The following is a 27,224-nucleotide window of genomic DNA, read 5'->3' on the forward strand; positions in this document are numbered from 1 at the left end:
AATAGGCCACTGCTGCTTCAGAATAACGTTTAGACCTCATATTTCACGACAGACAGTCGCTAAATTAAGGAGCTGTGGATTGGAAACACAGACCATACTCCCCGAACCTTGCTCCAACAAACACTTTTTTCGGAATTCAGGCAATTTCTTGCAATGAAAAAATTTCAATTTCGGTTTTTCGATTCAGCCCAAAGATTCTATTGGCATCAAAGATTTTATTGATTCTCGCTCCCATAATTTTTTTAGCAATGGAATCAATGAATTAGGTATCAAATGGTGAAAGTATGTAGATAATGAATAGTACATACTTCGATTGATTAAATAGTTACATACTTAATTTCATTTAAAAAAAGGTTTTTCTTTTTCCATATAAATGCCATTTCCATAAAAAAATATAGGTAAGGACCTCATATTATAACTACAAACAAATATAGGCGGATAGTTATTAAACTTTCAACAGTTAAAACGTAAAAAATGCTGTATTTCTTTAAAAACTCGATAAATGCTGGATCCGCGCTGGATCCAGCTGGATTTGCTTCGATCCAGCAAAAATCCAGCTGGATTGAAAATGCCGCTGGATTGCAATCCCTAATACCTACCTACCTAAATTCAATTCCTGCGCCTACGCTACGCGAGTGTTTTGAGTGCTAAGAGAGCGTCATAAGAAACAAAATGCACTGGAGTAGAAGAGATAGTGCTCTACTACTGCTCTAAATGTGGTCCAATAACGCAGTTTAAAATCTTCACTTTAGATACGTTATATTTATATTTTAACACTTTATTTATTAAACCCATACTCCTTTGGTTTCTTCACGGTATCGTACCGGAACGCTAAATTGCTTGACAGCACGGTAATGCCTAAACTACTACTACTAAATGCGGAAACCACGGCGGATGCCTCCCACCAGACCAGACCAGAAATTTAGAAATTATAAAATTCCAAACCCTGCCGGGAATCGAACCCGGCACCTCCCACTAATAAGACAGCGCTTACCACTGCGCCAGGGAAGCCGTCAAACGTTCCTAACGTATCGAACGTATCTATTTCTTTTTTACACACCTTTAATAATAATAATTATTTTATTGACTCTTAAGGTCTAAACCATACTAATATTACGTAAATTGCTCTTGACAACGACAAAATACATATTGCATTCCAATAAAACACAAAAAAATGATTGCAACAATAATTTATTTTAAATGATATTTATATTTTAATGATAGAATTACAGACTTCTCCCAAAGTCAGCTAGCATCTGCAGTCGGTACTAAAATAAAAAGTAAAACTGGAAAGAAAAAAATCATTTATTTTTTACATGAAAATCAATATTAAACTGAAACCAAGGCTACAAAATTTTATAAATAATTAATTTACTAATGAAAAATGGTGTGAAATATTATGTATTAGCACTCATGATTTTTGTGATCAGTTCAATAACAAAAACCCGACTATATCTTTAAAATACCACCACGTATAACGAACGATATTAACAGGGCTCTCTCCGTCACTCGTTTCCACTCGTTTCATACAATCGTAGTTCCAATTTCATTTGAATGTTAAGCAACCAAAGTCCCTGAAATTTTGCAGACATATTCTAGAGACTAATATCTGTGTCTGTGGTGTTTTAGATTTTTCTAAAAATATGTAGTTTTAAAATTACAGGGGCTCAAAGATTTGTATGAAAATTTTAAGACCGCGTAACTTTGAAACCGAATATTTTAACAGAAATCTGGAAAACCACAGACATAGATATTAGTTTCTAGAATATATGTGCAAAATTTCATGGACTTTGGTTACTTAATATTCAAATGAAATTGGAACTACGATTGTATGAAACGAGTGGAAACGAGTGACGGAGAGAGCCCTCTCGGTCAATGACGGCCGATTTCCTATCAATAAGATTCGACCTTGTAAATCGGACCTTACAACTTCAAAAGGTAACATAATTTATGTTTTAAATCTAATATTTACACGGCGATTTGAAGCTCATCGGAAGTAGCAATGATTTTCTTCTTCTCTGCCTTCCAACATTTTTTTTAATTTCACATAAGCATAATTAAAACCACCATCAACTAAGTGCAACCAGGGATAAAGCATTAGGTATACCCTTCCAATGTCTATTGAAAAATGGTTGGAAATTAATAATTTTAACTTACGTTTGGATCTGCCGCGTATGAGCATTTGTGAACATCAAATGCTCGTTGGCAATTGTCTTTGCCCGGCGTATCTAATTGATAAAATGGAATGTTTCGTTGTTTATTCAGAATATATATTAATAATTTTACTGTCTATATCTATCTATAAAAGGAAAAGCTGACTGACTGACTGACAGATCTATCAACGCACAGCTAAAACTCCTAGATGGATAGGGCTGGGCATGCAGTAACTATTATGACGTAACCAGCTGCTAAGAAAGGATTTTTGAAAGTTCGACCCCTATAGGGGCAAAATAGGGGTTTGAAATTTATGTAGTCCACGCTGACGAAGTCGTGGGCATAAAGCTACTTAACAATATTAATCCAGTGACCCGAAGAGCTTAAAATCGATTAAAATATCAATAATAATATTATAAAGAGTATAAGTATAATATACCTATAACATCAACAAAGAGACAAATGAAAGAGATAAAGATCTCACCATGATGTTTACAAGCATTAATCATTTTCCTGACGCGATCGGTGTATTTCTCGGGGATCAAGCTGATCATCAAGTCGTAATCGACATTGCCATCCTCATCCACCTGTAAAGACAAAACGAAAACCAACTTCAAACCAATAATAGTAATAAGTCATTCTCTTAGAATCTTAGATGATATGCTATAAGTATGTACCGGTAGGAAGAAGCTAAATTTTAATTGATTTTCAAATTACAAAGAGCATGCACGTGATAGATTATTATTTTAAAATAAGAAATTTATTCTGTGATTTATGAGGAATAGTTAATTATTGAAGTATGTAAACACTGTTTACTATTAAATTAGGTAGCAATAATTGTAAAAAGGGGTGGCAACACTTGTTTATCTTGTATTCGTACTTATTATGATGGTAATAGGCTGATTATCAAGATTAGCTATACTCTTTTATTTTTGTTACTAAAATATGTATAATTGAAAAACAGAGAAAAGTGTAGACATTATTAGAATAAATAATTATTAATTTTGTGATGTAATGTGTAGTTAATTTATGTTTCAAGAAAATAATGTGATTCAAGAATAGAACAGTTGACTATTATAGAGTTCCGACAGAAACTTTCAAGTTACACGTCATTGCTACTTGATTAAATTATAATAATGTTTTAAATAGAGAAAACTATTTGTTAATTATTAGAATAATATCTTATGATCTTTAAGAATAATTTTGTGTAATGCTGTACTATAATTGTGAATTAAAATACCTCAATTGACTTATGACTTGTGTGTACTTTTGATAAATAACTTTAAACTAAATATTGTATTAACTTGATAATGGTTTCAATTATTAATATTAATGTTAACTAGTGCCTGGAAACATATAATTGTTAGTAATTCAGCCTAATTGTTTACTATGAACAGAATATTGTGTTATGTTGTCAGCTTGGTATAAGGAAAATGTAGAGGGAACAAAGAAAGATAGTAACCTATATAAACCACTGTTGGGGTGAGAGTAGTTAGTTTTTGTGCAACGAGCCTCCTCGAATAAAGATAAGTATTCTTACTGTATCTCTCTGTATTTGATTGTTATAAATTGTGTTATGTATACCTAATAATGTACCTAATAATTTCCGTGGAAACTCATCTTAACTGTGTAATTGTTGTGTACCCATTTTAACTCGTTGATAAACCAATCCAATGAATCATTGAAAAATATAAAGAGTGTTAATTTTGTACATCGTTTCATTCCTTCTCTTTGCTAGTTTTGCCTAAAATAATTAAATTATTTACTCTCAAATAGCATCTAATTAAAGTTAGTACACTAGGGTTTTATTTCTTTGCTTTAATACTTGTGATTTCTAAATATAGAAATGTAGTTCTTTATCTGCCTAAGTAAATAAAAGTTCGTAGCTTATTCATCGTCATGATCAACCATTTGTCGGCTCACTACTGAGCACGGGTCACTTCTCAGAGTGAGAAGGTTTAGGCCCTAGTCTGCCACGCTGGCCCAATGTGGATTGGTAGACTAAAATAAATTACATAATAACTATTAAAGTACCTTATAAATTGTAGCTCTACCTGAAATTATTTAATATCAGAAGTGGGATACGAATTATTTATGGCAATGGAAACCTAATAGCATTTTTGTTACACAGGTCTTGAAAAAAACGAGGGACAATGAATCTCAACCACGAGCAGCTGCAAGAAATCTTGAAGAGTATACGTGACTCGTTAACATCCAATCAACGCAGCGATGACATCGCGCTGCCTATTTTTGATCCTGAGAAAAGCGACAACGGGGCTGAGACCTGGTGCAAAAGCATCGAGTTACTCGGCACCGAGCTTGGATGGAGCAGTATTCAAAAAGCAGCTAAAGCAGGTAAGGCCCTCCGAGGGTCTGCTTTATCTTGGTTTGAGTCATGGGAGCCCGAACAAGGTAGAAATTGGGAGAATTTTAGCAAAGATATTATTGCATTATATCCTGAAAAGAAAAATCTTTCGGAAAAATTATCAAAGGCTGTATTGTATTCGTCGGATTCAAGTGATTCGTATTGTGATTATGCAAGAGAAAAGTTAAGACTTTTACAGAGTTGTAAGATTAATTTTTCTGAAAATCAATTAATTGAGCTTGTGTGTGGGGGAATTCGGGAACCAAATATTAAAATAACTTGCCATAATACTTCCGTTACTAACACGTCGGAATTAATAACTTTGTTTTCTACATTTTCGAAACAAACAAGAAAACGCCCATTAGAAAATAATGCCGATAATAGTGCCGGGCCTAGTATTCCAAAGCGAGTTAAAACTGATAAGGACCGTACTTGTTTTTCTTGTGGAAAATTAGGCCATATTTCCTCTCAATGTTTACAAGGAAATAAAAATCTTTCTTCTTCTTCAGACGGTAAAGAAGTTGTAAAAAAGACTAAAAATCTTTACTGTGTATTTTGTAGCAAGGAGGGTCATTCCATTGATTTTTGCTTTCACAAAAAACGGATCGATAAGGAAACTGCTGCTAAACAACTATGACAATTAACTGAGATTACGATCAATAATTACACGATTAACTGTTTACTTGACACGGGGGCTAGTTGTAGTATCATTAAATATTCAATTGCCAAGTGCCTTGATTGTAATATATCGCCTTGTTTTTTTACTATTGATGGTATAGGTAACGGAAAAATAAACGTAGAGGGGAAAATAACAGTTCCTGTTAAATTTGAGGAAATTTGTCTCGAGTTAGATATTTACGTCGTAAAAAATAATGATTTCAAATATGATTGTATAATAGGGCGCAATGCGGTGTTACATCCGGACGTAGCCATTGTTACAGATTCAAATGGAAGTAGATTAATTCGAAATACAGAGATTCGTGTAATTCAACAAGAAGTTAATTTACTAGAATATCAATGCGGTAATAACAGTTTATCCCAATTATCTGATAGGATCCAACATCTTGATTCTAATCTAAGGGAAAGTATTTTAAAAAATTTTACGAAATATCCGTCCATTATACCGTCTAACGGTAATTTGAGTACCGTCAGAACGGGAGAATTAAAAATTAGATAAAAAAAAGATGAAGTAATCAATTACCGCCCGTATCGGTTAGCTGCAGTGGAACGAGAAAAGGTTAAAGAAATAATAAAGGATTTGTTAAATAACAATATAATTCAGGAGAGTACATCGGACTATGCGAGTCCCATATTATTAGTGAAAAAAAAGGACGGAAATGATAGAATGTGCGTAGATTATAGAGCCCTAAATAAAATAATTTCCTTTGCCCCTTATCGAGGATCAGATAGATAAGCTAGGTAAATCAAAATATTTTATTTCAATCGATATGAAAAACGGGTTCTACCAAATACCTATTGCACCAGACTCTGTTAAGTATACTGGATTTGTCACGCCAGATGGGCATTTCGAATTTGTGAAAATGCCTTTTGGAATTTGCAATGGCCCATCTGTCTTTCAAAGAGCCATAACTAAAGCTGTACGACATCTTAAATTTTTACTTGTTTATGTAGATAATTTAGGTTCTTTTTTCGTAGTAATTGGTACGATAGGATCAGATAAGGTTACGGGGTTCCGACCTAAATTATCTACATCAACAACTGAGATTTTCAATCCAGAATCTAAGGAGATCATTGATGTATTAATACCAACTAACTCATGGTTAGAAATCGCACAACAAAAGGATGATGAAACTCAGTCATTGATTGAAAAAGTACAGGCGGGCGAATTGGATACTAACCAATACTTAGTTAAAAATAATTTATTATACTACAAAACTAACTCCGATGCTAGGGCAAGGTTGTATGTTCCCAAAGGCAGCAGATTAAGCATTTTACGTTTATTTCACGATGAAAATTGTCATGTAGGTTATGATAAAACCTTTCAAAAACTTTCTGAGTCTTTTTGGTTTCCAGGACTAACAAGTTTTATTAAAAAGTATCTTTCTCATTGTTTAGTTTGCACAGAGCGTAAATCACATACAGGGCCCAAACAAGGCATGTTATACCCAATAGAAAAAACTCCTATACCTTTCCATACGGTACATTTAGATTGTACGGGTCCTTTTCAACAATCTAGTGCCGGCTATAAATACATTCTTATGATTATAGATGGTTTCACAAAGTATTGTATTTTAAAACCATTGAAGTCAATGGGTGGTGATGAAATGGTCAATAATGTGCGAGAATCGTTAACTCTATTTAGCACCCCTTCACTAGTCATTACAGATCGCGGTACAAACTTTTCATGTAAACTATTACAAACATTGTTTAGAAGTTGGCAAGTTGAACATCATATGATAACTACTGGCACTCCACGTGCTAACGGTCAAATAGAGAGGTATGTCAAAACTATAATAGATATGTTAACTACGTCATGTAATACGTCAGATTGGCCAAACGGTTTATGGAAAGTTCAATTATCACTCAATTCAACTATACAAAAATCTACTGGTTTTGCTCCTATTCGTTTATTGGTTGGGCTTAATGGTAATATACCTTGCATACAGGCTCGATTGAATGATGTGACTGATAATGGTAATGATGTACAAAAAGAATTAGTAGATGTTCGTGCTGAGCGTTTACTAGCTCACCAACGACTAGTCAATGTAGCTAGTGATTTTAAAAAGCGTTTTGATTTATCCAGGCGAGATAATATAGTATATAACATTGGGGACGTAGTCTATGTAAATCAGGATCACAGACGGCATGATAAATTAAGAGCCAAATTCAAAGGTCCATATGAAATTATCAATATTTTGGAAAATGATCGATTTTCTTTAAAAGGGAAAGGAAGTTTAAAGGATATTATAATTGCCAAGGAAAAGTTAAGACGTTGGCCTGGTGAATGGATAGATCAAAATGTCTTGGTTGAAGATTATATTGAAAGCAGTGAATAAAAAAGTATGTCGATGACCAGTGATAGATTGTAATTTTTAGTAAAAAAATAAATGCTATGGCTTTAAAACCACTCGTGTTAAAAGGATATTATAAAATGTTGCTATAAAACGAATGGTGTTAAAGGATATTTTATTATTTAGTGGTGCTTCAAAAACCAATGGTATTCATGGCTATTTTCTGGTGCTGCTTGAAAACCAATGGTGTTTAAGGCCATGGAGTATCACATATGTACTGTGGTAAGAAATAAAAACTTGTCAATTTTTTTTTATTGGAATTAATGGTGGAGTGATTTTGGATTTCACACACATTGAAAGTAAGGAGTAAATGGTAGCCACAGACATGTTGATTTTTCACTGTGTCATGAGTTATTATTGTCCTTATGTGAAAAGTTGTTTTTTTTTTGTCGTTATGCTTCGAGAGCGAAGCACGGTCAGTTTGGCCGTGATAGATTATTATTTTAAAATAAGAAATTTATTCTGTGATTTATGAGGAATAGTTAATTATTGAAGTATGTAAACACTGTTTACTATTAAATTAGGTAGCAATAATTGTAAAAAGGGGTGGCAACACTTGTTTATCTTGTATTCGTACTTATTATGATGGTAATAGGCTGATTATCAAGATTAGCTATACTCTTTTATTTTTGTTACTAAAATATGTATAATTGAAAAACAGAGAAAAGTGTAGACATTATTAGAATAAATAATTATTAATTTTGTGATGTAATGTGTAGTTAATTTATGTTTCAAGAAAATAATGTGATTCAAGAATAGAACAGTTGACTATTATAGAGTTCCGACAGAAACTTTCAAGTTACACGTCATTGCTACTTAATTAAATTATAATAATGTTTTAAATAGAGAAAACTATTTGTTAATTATTAGAATAATATCTTATGATCTTTAAGAATAATTTTGTGTAATGCTGTACTATAATTGTGAATTAAAATACCTCAATTGACTTATGACTTGTGTGTACTTTTGATAAATAACTTTAAACTAAATATTGTATTAACTTGATAATGGTTTCAATTATTAATATTAATGTTAACTAGTGCCTGGAAACATATAATTGTTAGTAATTCAGCCTAATTGTTTACTATGAACAGAATATTGTGTTATGTTGTCAGCTTGGTATAAGGAAAATGTAGAGGGAACAAAGAAAGATAGTAACCTATATAAACCACTGTTGGGGTGAGAGTAGTTAGTTTTTGTGCAACGAGCCTCCTCGAATAAAGATAAGTATTCTTACTGTATCTCTCTGTATTTGATTGTTATAAATTGTGTTATGTATACCTAATAATGTACCTAATAATTTCCGTGGAAACTCATCTTAACTGTGTAATTGTTGTGTACCCATTTTAACTCGTTGATAAACCAATCCAATGAATCATTGAAAAATATAAAGAGTGTTAATTTTGTACATCGTTTCATTCCTTCTCTTTGCTAGTTTTGCCTAAAATAATTAAATTATTTACTCTCAAATAGCATCTAATTAAAGTTAGTACACTAGGGTTTTATTTCTTTGCTTTAATACTTGTGATTTCTAAATATAGAAATGTAGTTCTTTATCTGCCTAAGTAAATAAAAGTTCGTAGCTTATTCATCGTCATGATCAACCATTTGTCGGCTCACTACTGAGCACGGGTCACTTCTCAGAGTGAGAAGGTTTAGGCCCTAGTCTGCCACGCTGGCCCAATGTGGATTGGTAGACTAAAATAAATTACATAATAACTATTAAAGTACCTTATAAATTGTAGCTCTACCTGAAATTATTTAATACACGCATGCATGCATTACTCGTAACTCATCTTTAATCAAATCAATTGCGGAGTTGTGGATGTTTAACTAAGTTCAAGTTCGTTCAAACTAAAAATTATTTAATTTATATAACTAAAATTTATTTAATTTGTATCCTGTTGTAAATAAATATAAAATGAGTAGAATAAGTAAGTCTGAGATCCAAACATAATAATATCTTCTATCCAAAGATCAGAGAGAGCATTAAATTAAGTAACTGTACATATGTATAAATCACTAAACAATTCCTGTATTATTTAAAACTAGATAATGCCCGCGGCTTTGTCGTCTATAGGTCGTCGGATTTACGTTAAGGATTTTTAAAAAATCATGTGGGAACTCTTATTTTCTGGCATAAAAAGGAGCCTAAGGCCATTTCCTGGATAGAGAAGCTTGATTAGGTTGATCTAGATTTTTGAAAACCTGTGGGAACTCTTTGATTTTCCAGGACAAAAAGTAGCCTTTGTCAGTTTCCGGGATATAACCTAAATCAGTACCAAACGTATGCTATGTATAGCTAGCAGACAGACAGACAGACACACTTTCGCATGTATAATATTAGTATTGGATTAAGGTAAGTGATCTTAGGAACTGGATGGGAATAACAAATTTAAAAAGAAAAGATACGAAAGCAATTTATAATAAAAAACGGATAGCCAACTCACAAGACTCCCTTCTTCCAATAAACAAAACATGTAGCACTTCAATTTGTTGTCCTCCTTAAATATGCCGTTTTCACAATTCACAATGTCCTCTGGGAACAAGCAAGGATAAAGACTGTTAACGAAAACAAATGGAGTGTCAAGATTATTTCCTTAAAATTGTTTATATTGTAACTAGTTTGTAAGTTAGATACTCTTTTTTTATAGGAATCACCTACAGAATCTAAGATTGGTTAGTTTTCTTTTTTTACTGTAAACTGGCTTGCATTGCATGAGAAGATCAAAACAAAAACGACTTACTTATATTTTAAATGATAAAACAACGTACGAGTATATTTTGATTGATAAAATTTTATATCTGAACTAGATGATGCACGCAACTTCGTTATGGTTATGTTTTTGAAAATCCCGCGGGAACTCTTTAATTTTCCGGAATAAAAAGTAGTTTTGATGTCAATCTTTATTCTAAAGTACAATTATTGGACTTCGTCTGTGTTGGTGTTAGCTGGCGGGCGTGCTCTGCCTCTTTGGAGTGTTTTTTTTTTGTTAAAACTGACTGGAAAGTGCTCTAAGGCCGTCGTGCGTATGTCGGCGAGCGCCGGCACAGACGGTGTCCATACTTGTATAGTTTAACAAACTTGTGTTAAAAATAACTACAAACTTGACATTGGCTAATCTTTGCAAAGCCAGACGAGAGAGAGAAAAAAAAAGATAATAATTATTGTGTAGTAAAATAACAAACATTCCAACATTCACATTTTTTATTACTTACTCACTACTTCTCATTCTGAGCTCATTCTGACCCGTGCTCTGTAGTAAGCCGGCGATGGGTTGATCATGATGATGATGATGAGGTGCCTACTTGCTGCTACTGCCTCATAAACAATTCTTTTGTAACTAAGGTACTCTCACTGCTTATGAACACAGGTTCTAACGATGTTTATGTGATGTAAAATGCGATTTTTAATTTATTTACTTGGACGTACTAAATATAATAAACAAATAGCTGTTTCTAAAAGTAAACATAACTTTGACAGAGGCTTAGCCGTAGCGATATCGCAAGTGAATAAAGAACAAAGGTAACGGAAATAAAATTTTCTTTTGCGAACTCACCCTCAGCCGTGCCCGTGAACTTAGCAGAGCATATGCCAGCAGATCAAAAATAAAAAGGAGTTCCCTTCGCATGCAGAAGAGTTCTATAGTTCCTGATACTTTTTGAAGATAGTTCTGGCGTTTTTGCTAAAAAAATCGCAGTTGAAATAATGCTCTGCTAACTTCCGGTAGCAGATCATTTTCGAGCAAAGCGAAAAAAAAAGAGTTCTCTGTACGCACGTATCTCAGTTCTATAGTTCCTCATACTTTATAATGATAGTTCTGGCATATAAACCTAAAAAAAGTCAAATGAAAAAATCAATAAATTTTCAAATTTAGTCATCATAAGTAATTTAAAAAAATTCTAGCAGCTAGAACTCAAATCTCAGAACCTAGAACTCTACGATTTCTTATAGCTCATTAACTAAGCTATAAAATAAAGCTATTAATTAGCCCAGAACTCACAAAGAAGTCCCAGCAGAGCATAGAAGAATAGTTATAAACAATAAATTTTCAAACTTCACACCAAAAGTTGTTAAAAAAATTCCAGCTGCTAGAACTCTCATCTCAGGGGCTAGAACTCCTCGATTTATTATAGATTATTAACATAACTATAAAATAAAGCTATAAACTAGCCCAGAACTCTCAAAAACGTGCCAGCAGAGCATACCAGAACAGTCATGATACACTAATTTTCAAACTTATTATCATAAGCCATGAAAAAAAATCCAGCTGATAGAACTCTGATCTCAGAGGCTAGAACTCCTCGATTTCATTAATATTATTGATAAAACTATAAAAGAAAGCCATTAACTTGCCCAGAACTCTCAAAAAAGTGCCAGCAGAGCATACAAGAAGAGTCATAAACGATAAATTTTCAAACTTAAAAATCACAAGTTACTAAAAAAATTCCAGCTGCTAGAACTCTCATCTCAGGGGCTAGAACTCCTTGATTTCTTTAAGATTATTAACATACCTATTAAACAAAGCCATTAACTAGACAAGAACTCTCAAAAAAGTGCCAGCAGAGCATACAAGAAGAGTCATGATGCACTAATTTTCAAACTTATTATCATACGCCATGAAAAAAATTCCAGCTGCTAGAACTCTGATGTCAGAGGCTAGAACTCCTCGATTTCTTAAATATTATTGACAAAGCTATGAAACAAAGCCATTAACTAGACCAGAACTCTCAAAAAGGTGCCAGCAGAGCATACAAGAAGAGTCATAAACGATAAATTTTCAAACTTAAAAATCACAAGTTACTAAAAAATTTCCAGCTGCTAGAACTCTCATCTCAGGGGCTAGAACTCCTCGATTTCTTTAAGATTATTAACATACCTATTAAACAAAGCTATTAACTAGACCAGAACTCTCAAAAAAGTGCCAGCAGAGCATACAAGAAGAGTCATGATGCACTAATTTTCAAACTTATTATCATACGCCATGAAAAAAATTCCAGCTGCTAGAACTCTGATGTCAGAGGCTAGAACTCCTCGATTTCTTAAATATTATTGACAAAGCTATAAAACGAAGCCATTAACTAAACCAGAACTCTCAAAAAAGTGCCAGCAGAGCATACAAGAAGAGTCATAAACGATAAATTTTCAAACTTAAAAATCATAAGTTACTAAAAAATTTCCAGCTGCTAGAACTCTTATCTCAGGGGCTAGAACTCCTCGATTTCTTAAAGATTATTAACATACCTATTGAACAAAGCCATTAACTAGACAAGAACTCTCAAAAAAGTGCCAGCAGAGCATACAAGAAGAGTCATGATGCACTAATTTTCAAACTTATTATCATACGCCATGAAAAAAATTCCAGCTGCTAGAACTCTGATGTCAGAGGCTAGAACTCCTCGATTTCTTAAATGTTATTGACAAAGCTATAAAACGAAGCCATCAACTAAACCAGAACTCTCAAAAAAGTGCCAGCAGAGCATACAAGAAGAGTCATAAACGATAAATTTTCAAACTTAAAAATCACAAGTTACTAAAAAAATTCCAGCTGCTAGAACTCTCATCTCAGGGGCTAGAACTCCTCGATTTCTTAAAGATTATTAACATACCTATTGAACAAAGCCATTAACTAGACCAGAACTCTCAAAAAAGTGCCAGCAGAGCATACAAGAAGAGTCATGATGCACTAATTTTCAAACTTATTATCATACGCCATGAAAAAAATTCCAGCTGCTAGAACTCTGATGTCAGAGGCTAGAACTCCTCGATTTCTTAAATATTATTGACAAAGCTGTAAAACGAAGCCATCAACTAAACCAGAACTCTCAAAAAAGTGCCAGCAGAGCATACAAGAACTGTCATAAACGATAAATTTTCAAACTTAAAAATCACAAGTTACTAAAAAATTTCCAGCTGCTAGAACTCTCATCTCAGGGGCTAGAACTCCTCGATTTCTTAAAGATTATTAACATACCTATTGAACAAAGCCATTAACTAGACAAGAACTCTCAAAAAAGTGCCAGCAGAGCATACAAGAAGAGTCATGATGCACTAATTTTCAAACTTATTATCATACGCCATGAAAAAAATTCCAGCTGCTAGAACTCTGATGTCAGAGGCTAGAACTCCTCGATTTCTTAAATATTATTGACAAAGCTATAAAACGAAGCCATCCACTAAACCAGAACTCTCAAAAAAGTGTCAGCAGAGCATACAAGAAGAGTCATAAACGATAAATTTTCAAACTTAAAAATCACAAGTTACTAAAAAATTTCCAGCTGCTAGAACTCTCATCTCAAGGGCTAGAACTCCTCGATTTCTTAAAGATTATTAACATACCTATTGAACAAAGCCATTAACTAGACCAGAACTCTCAAAAAAGTGCCAGCAGAGCATACAAGAAGAGTCATGATGCACTAATTTTCAAACTTATTATCATACGTCATGAAAAAAATTCCAGCTGCTAGAACTCTGATGTCAGAGGCTAGAACTCCTCGATTTCTTAAATATTATTGACAAAGCTATAAAACGAAGCCATTTACTAAACCAGAACTCTCAAAAAAGTGCCAGCAGAGCATACAAGAAGAGTCATAAACGATAAATTTTCAAACTTAAAAATCACAAGTTACTAAAAAATTTCCAGCTGCTAGAACTCTCATCTCAGGGGCTAGAACTCCTCGATTTCTTTAAGATTATTAACATACCTATTGAACAAAGCCATTAACTAGACAAGAACTCTCAAAAAAGTGCCAGCAGAGCATACAAGAAGAGTCATGATGCACTAATTTTCAAACTTATTATCATACGCCATGAAAAAAATTCCAGCTGCTAGAACTCTGATGTCAGAGGCTAGAACTCCTCGATTTCTTAAATATTATTGACAAAGCTATAAAACGAAGCCATTTACTAAACCAGAACTCTCAAAAAAGTGCCAGCAGAGCATACAAGAAGAGTCATAAACGATAAATTTTCAAACTTAAAAATCACAAGTTACTAAAAAATTTCCAGCTGCTAGAACTCTCATCTCAGGGGCTAGAACTCCTCAATTTCTTAAAGATTATTAACATACCTATTGAACAAAGCCATTAACTAGACAAGAACTCTCAAAAAAGTGCCAGCAGAGCATACAAGAAGAGTCATGATGCACTAATTTTCAAACTTATTATCATACGCCATGAAAAAAATTCCAGCTGCTAGAACTCTGATGTCAGAGGCTAGAACTCCTCGATTTCTTAAATGTTATTGACAAAGCTATAAAACGAAGCCATCAACTAAACCAGAACTCTCAAAAAAGTGCCAGCAGAGCATACAAGAAGAGTCATAAACGATAAATTTTCAAACTTAAAAATCACAAGTTACTAAAAAATTTCCAGCTGCTAGAACTCTCATCTCAGGGGCTAGAACTCCTCGATTTCTTAAAGATTATTAACATACCTATTGAACAAAGCCATTAACTAGACCAGAACTCTCAAAAAAGTGCCAGCAGAGCATACAAGAAGAGTCATGATGCACTAATTTTCAAACTTATTATCATACGCCATGAAAAAAATTCCAGCTGCTAGAACTCTGATGTCAGAGGCTAGAACTCCTCGATTTCTTAAATATTATTGACAAAGCTATAAAACGAAGCCATCAACTAAACCAGAACTCTCAAAAAAGTGCCAGCAGAGCATACAAGAACTGTCATAAACGATAAATTTTCAAACTTAAAAATCACAAGTTACTAAAAAATTTCCAGCTGCTAGAACTCTCATCTCAGGGGCTAGAACTCCTCGATTTCTTAAAGATTATTAACATACCTATTAAACAAAGCCATTAACTAGACAAGAACTCTCAAAAAAGTGCCAGCAGAGCATACAAGAAGAGTCATGATGCACTAATTTTCAAACTTATTATCATACGTCATGAAAAAAATTCCAGCTGCTAGAACTCTGATGTCAGAGGCTAGAACTCCTCGATTTCTTAAATATTATTGACAAAGCTATAAAACGAAGCCATTTACTAAACCAGAACTCTAAAAAAAGTGCCAGCAGAGCATACAAGAAGAGTCATAAACGATAAATTTTCAAACTTAAAAATCACAAGTTACTAAAAAATTTCCAGCTGCTAGAACTCTCATCTCAGGGGCTAGAACTCCTCGATTTCTTTAAGATTATTAACATACCTATTAAACAAAGCTATTAACTAGACAAGAACTCTCAAAAAAGTGCCAGCAGAGCATACAAGAAGAGTCATGATGCACTAATTTTCAAACTTATTATCATACGCCATGAAAAAAATTCCAGCTGCTAGAACTCTGATGTCAGAGGCTAGAACTCCTCGATTTCTTAAATATTATTGACAAAGCTATAAAACGAAGCCATCAACTAAACCAGAACTCTCAAAAAAGTGCCAGCAGAGCATACAAGAAGAGTCATAAACGATAAATTTTCAAACTTAAAAATCACAAGTTACTAAAAAATTTCCAGCTGCTAGAACTCTCATCTCAGGGGCTAGAACTCCTCGATTTCTTTAAGATTATTAACATACCTATTGAACAAAGCCATTAACTAGACCAGAACTCTCAAAAAAGTGCCAGCAGAGCATACAAGAAGAGTCATGATGCACTAATTTTCAAACTTATTATCATACGCCATGAAAAAAATTCCAGCTGCTAGAACTCTGATGTCAGAGGCTAGAACTCCTCGATTTCTTAAATATTATTGACAAAGCTATAAAACGAAGCCATCAACTAAACCAGAACTCTCAAAAAAGTGCCAGCAGAGCATACAAGAAGAGTCATAAACGATAAATTTTCAAACTTAAAAATCACAAGTTACTAAAAAATTTCCAGCTGCTAGAACTCTCATCTCAGGGGCTAGAACTCCTCGATTTCTTAAAGATTATTAACATACCTATTGAACAAAGCCATTAACTAGACCAGAACTCTCAAAAAAGTGCCAGCAGAGCATACAAGAAGAGTCATAAACGATAAATTTTCAAACTTAAAAATCACAAGTTACTAAAAAATTTCCAGCTGCTAGAACTCTCATCTCAGGGGCTAGAACTCCACATTTCTTAAAGATTATTAACATACCTATTGAACAAAGCCATTAACTAGACCAGAACTCTCAAAAAAGTGCCAGCAGAGCATACAAGAAGAGTCATGAACGATAAATTTTCAAACTTAAAAATCACAAGTTACTAAAAAATTTCCAGCTGCTAGAACTCTCATCTCAGGGGCTAGAACTCCTCGATTTCTTAAAGATTATTAACATACCTATTAAACAAAGCCATTAACTAGACCAGAACTCTCAAAAAAGTGCCAGCAGAGCATACAAGAAGAGTCATGAACGATAAATTTTCAAACTTAAAAATCACAAGTTACTAAAAAATTTCCAGCTGCTAGAACTCTCATCTCAGGGGCTAGAACTCCTCAATTTCTTAAAGATTATTAACATACCTATTAAACAAAGCCATTAACTAGACAAGAACTCTCAAAAAAGTGCCAGCAGAGCATACAAGAAGAGTCATAAACGATAAATTTTCAAACTTAAAAATCACAAGTTACTAAAAAAATTCCAGCTGCTAGAACTCTCATCTCAGGGGCTAGAACTCCTCGATTTCTTAAAGATTATTAACATACCTATTGAACAAAGCCATTAACTAGACCAGAACTCTCAAAAAAGTGCCAGCAGAGCATACAAGAATAGTCATAAACGATAAATTTTCAAACTTAAAAATCACAAGTTACTAAAAAATTTCCAGCTGCTAGAACTCTCATCTCAGGGGCTAGAACTCCACATTTCTTAAAGATTATTAACATACCTATTGAACAAAGCCATTAACTAGACCAGAACTCTCAAAAAAGTGCCAGCAGAGCATACAAGAAGAGTCATGATGCACTAATTTTCAAACTTATTATCATACGCGATGAAAAAAATTCCAGCTGCTAGAACTCTGATGTCAGAGGCTAGAACTCCTCGATTTCTTAAATGTTATTGACAAAGCTATAAAACGAAGCCATCAACTAAACCAGAACTCTCAAAAAAGTGCCAGCAGAGCATACAAGAAGAGTCTAACAGCTGGAATTTTTTTAGTAACTTGTGATTTTTAAGTTTGAAAATTTATCGTTTATGACTCTTCTTGTATGCTCTGCTGGCACTTTTTTGAGAGTTCTGGTTTAGTTGATGGCTTCGTTTTATAGCTTTGTCAATAATATTTAAGAAATCGAGGAGTTCTAGCCTCTGACATCAGAGTTCTAGCAGCTGGAATTTTTTTCATCGCGTATGATAATAAGTTTGAAAATTAGTGCATCATGACTCTTCTTGTATGCTCTGCTGGCACTTTTTTGAGAGTTCTTGTCTAGTTAATGGCTTTGTTTCATAGGTATGTTAATAATCTTTAAGAAATCGAGGAGTTCTAGCCCCTGAGATGAGAGTTCTAGCAGCTGGAAATTTTTTAGTAACTTGTGATTTTTAAGTTTGAAAATTTATCGTTTATGAAAGTGCTTGTATGCTCTGCTGGCACTTTTTTGAGAGTTCTGGTCTAGTTAATGGCTTTGTTCAATAGGTATGTTAATAATCTAAAAGAAATCGAGGAGTTCTAGCCCCTGATATGAGAGTTCTAGCAGCTGGAAATTTTTTAGTAACTTGTGATTTTCAAGTTTGAAAATTTATCGTTTATGACTCTTCTTGTATGCTCTGCTGGCACTTTTTTGAGAGTTCTGGTTTAGTTGATGGCTTCGTTTTATAGCTTTGTCAATAATATTTAAGAAATCGAGGAGTTTTAGCCTCTGACATCAGATTTCTAGCAGCTGGAATTTTTTTCATGGCGTATGATAATAAGTTTGAAAATTAGTGCATCATGACTCTTCTTGTATGCTCTGCTGGCACTTTTTTGAGAGTTCTGGTCTAGTTAATGGCTTTGTTCAATAGGTATGTTAATAATCTTTAAGAAATCGAGGAGTTCTAGCCCCTGAGATGAGAGTTCTAGCAGCTGGAAATTTTTTAGTAACTTGTGATTTTTAAGTTTGAAAATTTATCGTTTATGAAAGTGCTTGTATGCTCTGCTGGCACTTTTTTGAGAGTTCTGGTCTAGTTAATGGCTTTTTTTTTTATAGGTATGTTAATAATCTTAAAGAAATCGAGGAGTTCTAGCCCCTGAGATGAGAGTTCTAGCAGCTGGATTTTTTTTAGTAACTTGTGATTTTTAAGTTTGAAAATTTATCGTTTATGACAGTTCTTGTATGCTCTGCTGGCGCTTTTTTGAGAGTTCTGGTCTAGTTAGTGGCTTTGTTTTATAGGTATTTAATAATCTTAAAGAAATCGAGGAGTTCTAGCCCCTGAGATGAGAGTTCTAGCAGCTGGAAATTTTTTAGTAACTTGTGATTTTTAAGTTTGAAAATTTATCGTTTATGACTCTTCTTGTATGCTCTGCTGGCACTTTTTTGAGAGTTCTGGTTTAGTTGATGGATTCGTTTTATAGCTTTGTCAATAATATTTAAGAAATCGAGGAGTTCTTGCCTCTGACATCAGAGTTCTAGCAGCTGGAATTTTTTTCATCGCGTATGATAATAAGTTTGAAAATTAGTGCATCATGACTCTTCTTGTATGCTCTGCTGGCACTTTTTTGAGAGTTCTTGTCTAGTTAATGGCTTTGTTCAATAGGTATGTTAATAATCTTTAAGAAATCGAGGAGTTCTAGCCCCTGAGATGAGAGTTCTAGCAGCTGGAAATTTTTTAGTAACTTGTGATTTTTAAGTTTGAAAATTTATCGTTTATGACAGTTCTTGTATGCTCTGCTGGCACTTTTTTGAGAGTTCTGGTCTAGTTAATGGCTTTGTTCAATAGGTATGTTAATAATCTTAAAGAAATCGAGGAGGTCTAGCCCCTGAGATGAGAGTTCTAGCAGCTGGAAATTTTTTAGTAACTTGTGATTTTTAAGTTTGAAAATTTATCGTTTATGACTCTTCTTGTATGCTCTGCTGGCACTTTTTTGAGAGTTCTGGTTTAGTTGATGGCTTCGTTTTATAGCTTTGTCAATAATATTTAAGAAATCGAGGAGTTCTAGCCTCTGACATCAGAGTTCTAGCAGCTGGAATTTTTTTCATCGCGTATGATAATAAGTTTGAAAATTAGTGCATCATGACTCTTCTTGTATGCTCTGCTGGCACTTTTTTGAGAGTTCTTGTCTAGTTAATGGCTTTGTTTAATAGGTATGTTAATAATCTTTAAGAAATCGAGGAGTTCTAGCCCCTGAGATGAGAGTTCTGGCAGCTGGAAATTTTTTAGTAACTTGTGATTTTTAAGTTTGAAAATTTATCGTTCATGACTCTTCTTGTATGCTCTGCTGGCACTTTTTTGAGAGTTCTGGTTTAGTTGATGGCTTCGTTTTATAGCTTTGTCAATAATATTTAAGAAATCGAGGAGTTCTAGCCTCTGACATCAGAGTTCTAGCAGATGGAATTTTTTTCATCGCGTATGATAATAAGTTTGAAAATTAGTGCATCATGACTCTTCTTGTATGCTCTGCTGGCACTTTTTTGAGAGTTCTTGTCTAGTTAATGGCTTTGTTTAATAGGTATGTTAATAATCTTTAAGAAATCGAGGAGTTCTAGCCCCTGAGATGAGAGTTCTAGCAGCTGGAATTTTTTTAGTAACTTGTGATTTTTAAGTTTGAAAATTTATCGTTCATGACTCTTCTTGTATGCTCTGCTGGCACTTTTTTGAGAGTTCTGGTTTAGTTGATGGCTTCGTTTTATAGCTTTGTCAATAATATTTAAGAAATCGAGGAGTTCTAGCCTCTGACATCAGAGTTCTAGCAGATGGAATTTTTTTCATCGCGTATGATAATAAGTTTGAAAATTAGTGCATCATGACTCTTCTTGTATGCTCTGCTGGCACTTTTTTGAGAGTTCTTGTCTAGTTAATGGCTTTGTTTAATAGGTATGTTAATAATCTTTAAGAAATCGAGGAGTTCTAGCCCCTGAGATGAGAGTTCTAGCAGCTGGAATTTTTTTAGTAACTTGTGATTTTTAAGTTTGAAAATTTATCGTTCATGACTCTTCTTGTATGCTCTGCTGGCACTTTTTTGAGAGTTCTGGTCTAGTTAATGGCTTTGTTCAATAGGTATGTTAATAATCTTAAAGAAATCGAGGAGTTCTAGCCCCTGAGATGAGAGTTCTAGCAGCTGGAAATTTTTTAGTAACTTGTGATTTTTAAGTTTGAAAATTTATCGTTTATGACAGTTCTTGTATGCTCTGCTGGCACTTTTTTGAGAGTTCTGGTCTAGTTAATGGCTTTGTTCAATAGGTATGTTAATAATCTTTAAGAAATCGAGGAGTTCTAGCCCCTGAGATGAGAGTTCTAGCAGCTGGAATTTTTTTAGTAACTTGTGATTTTTAAGTTTGAAAATTTATCGTTTATGACAGTTCTTGTATGCTCTGCTGGCACTTTTTTGAGAGTTCTGGTCTAGTTAATGGCTTTGTTCAATAGGTATGTTAATAATCTTAAAGAAATCGAGGAGTTCTAGCCCCTGAGATGAGAGTTCTAGCAGCTGGAAATTTTTTAGTAACTTGTGATTTTTAAGTTTGAAAATTTATCGTTTATGACTCTTCTTTTATGCTCTGCTGGCACTTTTTTGAGAGTTCTGGTTTAGTTGATGGCTTCGTTTTATAGCTTTGTCAATAATATTTAAGAAATCGAGGAGTTCTAGCCTCTGACATCAGAGTTCTAGCAGCTGGAATTTTTTTCATGGCGTATGATAATAAGTTTGAAAATTAGTGCATCATGACTCTTCTTGTATGCTCTGCTGGCACTTTTTTGAGAGTTCTTGTCTAGTTAATGGCTTTGTTTAATAGGTATGTTAATAATCTTTAAGAAATCGAGGAGTTCTAGCCCCTGAGATGAGAGTTCTAGCAGCTGGAAATTTTTTAGTAACTTGTGATTTTTAAGTTTGAAAATTTATCGTTCATGACTCTTCTTGTATGCTCTGCTGGCACTTTTTTGAGAGTTCTGGTCTAGTTAATGGCTTTGTTCAATAGATATGTTAATAATCTTAAAGAAATCGAGGAGTTCTAGCCCCTGATATGAGAGTTCTAGCAGCTGGAAATTTTTTAGTAACTTGTGATTTTCAAGTTTGAAAATTTATCGTTTATGACTCTTCTTGTATGCTCTGCTGGCACTTCTTTTAGAGTTCTGGTTTAGTTGATGGCTTCGTTTTATAGCTTTGTCAATAATATTTAAGAAATCGAGGAGTTCTAGCCTCTGAGATCAGAGTTCTAGCAGCTGGAATTTTTTTCATGGCGTATGATAATAAGTTTGAAAATTAGTGCATCATGACTCTTCTTGTATGCTCTGCTGGCACTTTTTTGAGAGTTCTGGTCTAGTTAATGGCTTTGTTTTATAGGTATGTTAATAATCTTAAAGAAATCGAGGAGTTCTAGCCCCTGAGATGAGAGTTCTAGCAGCTGGAATTTTTTTAGTAACTTGTGATTTTTAAGTTTGAAAATTTATCGTTTATGACAGTTCTTGTATGCTCTGCTGGCACTTTTTTGAGAGTTCTGATCTAGTTAATGGCTTTGTTTTATAGGTATGTTAATAATCTTAAAGAAATCGAGGAGTTCCAGCCCCTGAGATGAGAGTTCTAGCAGCTGGAAATTTTTTAGTAACTTGTGATTTTTAAGTTTGAAAATTTATCGTTTATGACTCTTCTTGTATGCTCTGCTGGCACTTTTTTGAGAGTTCTGGTTTAGTTGATGGCTTCGTTTAATAGCTTTGTCAATAACATTTAAGAAATCGAGGAGTTCTAGCCTCTGACATCAGAGTTCTAGCAGCTGGAATTTTTTTCATGGCGTATGATAATAAGTTTGAAAATTAGTGCATCATGACTCTTCTTGTATGCTCTGCTGGCACTTTTTTGAGAGTTCTGGTCTAGTTAATGGCTTTGTTCAATAGGTATGTTAATAATCTTTAAGAAATCGAGGAGTTCTAGCCCCTGAGATGAGAGTTCTAGCAGCTGGAAATTTTTTAGTAACTTGTGATTTTTAAGTTTGAAAATTTATCGTTTATGACAGTTCTTGTATGCTCTGCTGGCACTTTTTTGAGAGTTCTGGTCTAGTTAATGGCTTTGTTCAATAGGTATTTTAATAATCTTAAAGAAATCGAGGAGTTCTAGCCCCTGAGATGAGAGTTCTAGCAGCTGGAATTTTTTTAGTAACTTGTGATTTTTAAGTTTGAAAATTTATCGTTTATGACTCTTCTTGTATGCTCTGCTGGCACTTTTTTGAGAGTTCTGGTCTAGTTAATGGCTTTGTTTTATAGCTTTGTCAATAATATTTAAGAAATCGAGGAGTTCTAGCCTCTGACATCAGAGTTCTAGCAGCTGGAATTTTTTTCATGGCGTATGATAATAAGTTTGAAAATTAGTGCATCATGACTCTTCTTGTATGCTCTGCTGGCACTTTTTTGAGAGTTCTTGTCTAGTTAATGGCTTTGTTTAATAGGTATGTTAATAATCTTAAAGATATCAAGGAGTTCTAGCCCCTGAGATGAGAGTTCTAGCAGCTGAAATTTTTTTAGTAACTTGTGATTTTTAAGTTTGAAAATTTATCGTTTATGACTCTTCTTGTATGCTCTGCTGGCACTTTTTTGAGAGTTCTGGGCAAGTTAATGGCTTTCTTTTATAGTTTTATCAATAATATTAATGAAATCGAGGAGTTCTAGCCTCTGAGATCAGAGTTCTATCAGCTGGATTTTTTTTCATGGCGTATGATAATAAGTTTGAAAATTAGTGTATCATGACTCTTCTGGTATGCTCTGCTGGCACGTTTTTGAGAGTTCTGGGCTAGTTTATAGCTTTATTTTATAGTTATGTTAATAATCTATAATAAATCGAGGAGTTCTAGCCCCTGAGATGAGAGTTCTAGCAGCTGGAAATTTTTTAACAACTTTTGGTGTGAAGTTTGAAAATTTATTGTTTATAACTATTCTTCTATGCTCTGCTGGGACTTCTTTGTGAGTTCTGGGCTAATTAATAGCTTTATTTTATAGCTTAGTTAATGAGCTATAAGAAATCGTAGAGTTCTAGGTTCTGAGATTTGAGTTCTAGCTGCTAGAATTTTTTTAAATTACTTATGATGACTAAATTTGAAAATTTATTGATTTTTTCATTTGACTTTTTTTAGGTTTATATGCCAGAACTATCATTATAAAGTATGAGGAACTATAGAACTGAGATACGTGCGTACAGAGAACTCTTTTTTTTTCGCCTTGCTCGAAAATGATCTGCTACCGGAAGTTAGCAGAGCATTATTTCAACTGCGATTTTTTTAGCAAAAACGCCAGAACTATCTTCAAAAAGTATCAGGAACTATAGAACTCTTCTGCATGCGAAGGGAACTCCTTTTTATTTTTGATCTGCTGGCATATGCTCTGCTAAGTTCACGGGCACCCCTCAGCCACCCCGGTTTTACCGACACACTCGTTGTGAACATGTTCTATTATTTCTTTGATTTCCTCGCCAAGTTCCTGAAAATACAATTTGGTAACGTGAAATCAATTTTCAGCAGCCTTTTTCGGTTGGATACAAAAATAATATTTCAAGGGATGACCTTTTACCTACGGCCAGAAACAGTTTAAGTTCCGAGTTAGGTCTGGCGCGAAATTAATCTACCTAACATATTATATCATCTGAGATCATCCCGGGATTCATTTCACAAGTATATTAACAAATTTAATAATAAAATCTATTAATTTATAACAGAGTGTACGTAGAGAAACTAAGTTTTTGCATTTTTTTTTATACAAAAAGGAGAGCAATTTTCCTATCGAAGAAATATTTTGGTCGTACCTAATACACGAAATGATAATTTTGCATTACTACTTATGGATATCTATTTCCACAGTATAATATAAAAGCGAAGGTGTGTCGTTCTGTCTACTAACTTTTCACGGCCCATCAGTTTAAACCATTTTGACAAAATTTGATACTGGGTTAGCATCCCAGGGACGGGCATAGACTTTTTATCCCAGAAAATCGAAAAGTTTTCCAAGGGATGAAAAAAATTTTTGACAAAATTTGATACTGGTTTAGCTTACAAGATCCCGGGGACGGGCATAGATTTTTTATCCTAGAAAATCGAAAAGTTTTCAAAAGATGAAAAAAAATCTATACCTACTCACCCGGTTGAAGTCGCGAGTATTATCTATAGTAGAGTATACTTAAATTAGTAATAGATAGCTACATGCGCAACTATAAGTACTTTTATGTTCAAAGAAATGTATTGTTTTGGATACATATTACTTTCGTACGTTTGAAGGCTTCCAAAGTGCTCTATTTGTAAAAAGATACACAAACAAGCTTATGTTTACGCATTACTAATGTAGTTTCATTACACAGTCCCTTAGACTTTTCTGATCTTCATACGTTCCCTTTGTGAACACAGCGACGCAAAGAAGTCGCTTCAATATTAAAAATGACATAACATTCTCAAAGAAAATTATAAGACGAGATTCCACCGGGACTAACCCAATGCACATCAAGTTGTGCCGTGACGTTAAATATTAATTTTTGCAGGTCGGCATCGTTTCCTTTTACCTTCACTTTGATTTTATTTTATGGGTACTAAGTAGCTGATGTCTGCGATTTCATCCACATGGATTTAGGTTTGGAAAAATCCCGTGGGAACTCGTCGATTTTTCAGGGTAAAAAGTAGCATACTCATTTCCGGGTTGCAATCTACCTCTGCGATCAAACTATGCCCGTGAATTCGTACACGTGGATTTAGGTCCTCCTAATAATCCTATGGGAACTCTTTGATGACGAGTATATTCATGAGAACTTCGAACTAAAACTTTCTTACATTACCATCAATTCATAGCTCATTTGAATCGATAATTTTTACAACCAATACAACACAGACTCAGTTTTTCAGTCGAATATAAAAACTGCTAATTAATTAATGTAGGACTAGGTACATTTGATTTTTTTAATTTGGAAAATAAGTATACCTAGAGCCTAACAAAGTATCATATAATCATTACCCTCCTATAGTAAAATAGTAACCCTACCATGACTCTACAAAAGGGCAATGAAACCTATACGTCTCCCGCATTACGTATTCGGAGACGACATTGAGCAATAGTGTCGCCTGCATTCTTGCACCGTCACTCATCTATCAACGGAGCAGAAACGTTTCATAAACTACACCGAACACGACGCCTTCACGATCATGAAAAATTGACTTCGCGAAAGCATCTCAGAATGCTTGGGGGACATTCTACGTGGGCTCAGCCCATCATCGTAACAATGTTATTTTAGACTTTTCTATTTTATTTTTTACCCACGGTCACGGAAATGGATATGCGTTAATAGTAACATATTGTGTGTTTGTTTGTTTGTTAATAAGTCAACATGCTGATGCCCGCAACTTTTTTGCATAATTTAAGGTTTTTGAAAAGCCAGTGGGAACTATAGAATTTTTCGGGACAAAAAATAGCCTATGTCACTCTCCAGATCTAGTCTATAACCATCCAAAAAATCATATCGATCCGGTGTGCTGTTTGCAAAGTGATTGAAGGATAAACCAGCAAATCAATAAGCCAATAAACTAACAATCACACTTTCGCATTTATAATATAGATAGTGATTACCGTACCTCAAAGAACAATTTTGATGCGAGTTATTATTTTATCACAAAATATAACCGTACCTAGTATAGATAATAAATCACCTCAACAGATTTGCTATACGCGGCCAGAAGAAATTTTTATAAAATTGTAAGCTACAGGTCTAAGGGCTATACTTGTGATAGCCATACGTACAGGTAATTTTTTTTTTTTTTAATTAACAACTCACCGGTTTTTCTTTCGCCCCATGACCAAAAGAAACTAGGACCAAAAAAACAAGCAGCGCCGCAGATGTCATAGCGGACCTTTGTTTCACTAGTCTCATTCTGAAACCAGCTATTTTATACCACTTTATCACTTCTAAGTGGCAAAGCGCTAATCTATACTTATCTAGCAGGGCTAATTAACACATCAGCGGCATAGAATTCCGTTGCAAAGGTGCAATCAAGAGGCGAAAACTTCCCGCTGCATGAATGAATAAGCAGCTAACCGTCGTTAAGCGTGCAACTGGTAATTAACTAGTTAGTCTATTGTGCGGTTAAGGACTCTACTTATTCATGTTTATGATTTTGTACTATTGCAGTTGTGTTATGAATTTTAGTACCTAGAAGTTCGTAGCAAAAGTTGTTGTAGTCTAATCCTGCCTGCCTGAGAGTTCCATGCCATAATGTTTTCAAAGATGTGTGAAGTCTGTCAATTCACAGTTGGCCAACGTGGTAGACATTGGTAAATTCTGAGAGGAGACCCGTGAATGATTATGGTGATTATTTTAAGCTACGTAGGTACATAGCGGTTATAAATTATATGAAAGGAATCTCTACCCAAACTAAAAACAGTTATTAATTGTTCCACTGACGTAAATCCAGAAGGAACTAACGTGTTTTTGTAAGCCAGGTCCCTATTGTGTTCCACAATAATTATAAAATTAACGTCAAAATATGCGGCGCTCACCCCGCACCCGTCGACCACAATAAGCCAAAGGATATCAGTCCTAATGATTATTAATGGTCTGAAGACGACTTGTAAAATCACGCTGCGCTTACATCGAATCCCACCCGCTTTAG

At 34.1% G+C, this 27,224-nt stretch overlaps 1 protein-coding gene across 1 annotated transcript; it reads right to left on the reverse strand.

Annotated features, from left to right (window-relative positions):
* Window positions 1–1,194: 1,194 nt before the first annotated feature.
* On the reverse strand, window positions 1,195–26,531 carry LOC123871085 (general odorant-binding protein 83a-like). Its single transcript, XM_045914663.1, has 6 exons — window positions 26,390–26,531; window positions 23,985–24,060; window positions 10,002–10,090; window positions 2,639–2,741; window positions 2,158–2,228; window positions 1,195–1,286 (listed from the first exon to the last, which is right to left on the reverse strand). The coding sequence occupies exons 1-6, from the start codon at window positions 26,483–26,485 to the stop codon at window positions 1,269–1,271; spliced, it is 453 nt and encodes a 150-aa protein (XP_045770619.1). The 5' UTR covers window positions 26,486–26,531; the 3' UTR covers window positions 1,195–1,268.
* Window positions 26,532–27,224: the final 693 nt, after the last annotated feature.

This window comes from Maniola jurtina, chromosome 2, assembly GCF_905333055.1.
Source record: "Maniola jurtina chromosome 2, ilManJurt1.1, whole genome shotgun sequence".
Taxonomy (NCBI): Eukaryota; Metazoa; Arthropoda; class Insecta; order Lepidoptera; family Nymphalidae; genus Maniola; species Maniola jurtina.

Excerpts from the sequence above, each read along its gene's own strand:
- LOC123871085 (XM_045914663.1), bottom strand. The coding sequence starts at position 26,485 with ATGAGACTAGTGAAACAAAGGTCCGCTATGACATCTGCGGCGCTGCTT. Across the intron at positions 10,091-23,984 it reads TAAAACCGGGGTGGCTGAGG|AGGACATTGTGAATTGTGAA; the intron begins GGTGCCCGTGAA and ends GCTTGTTCCCAG. Across the intron at positions 2,229-2,638 it reads TAATGCTTGTAAACATCATG|ATACGCCGGGCAAAGACAAT; the intron begins GTGAGATCTTTA and ends TTTATCAATTAG.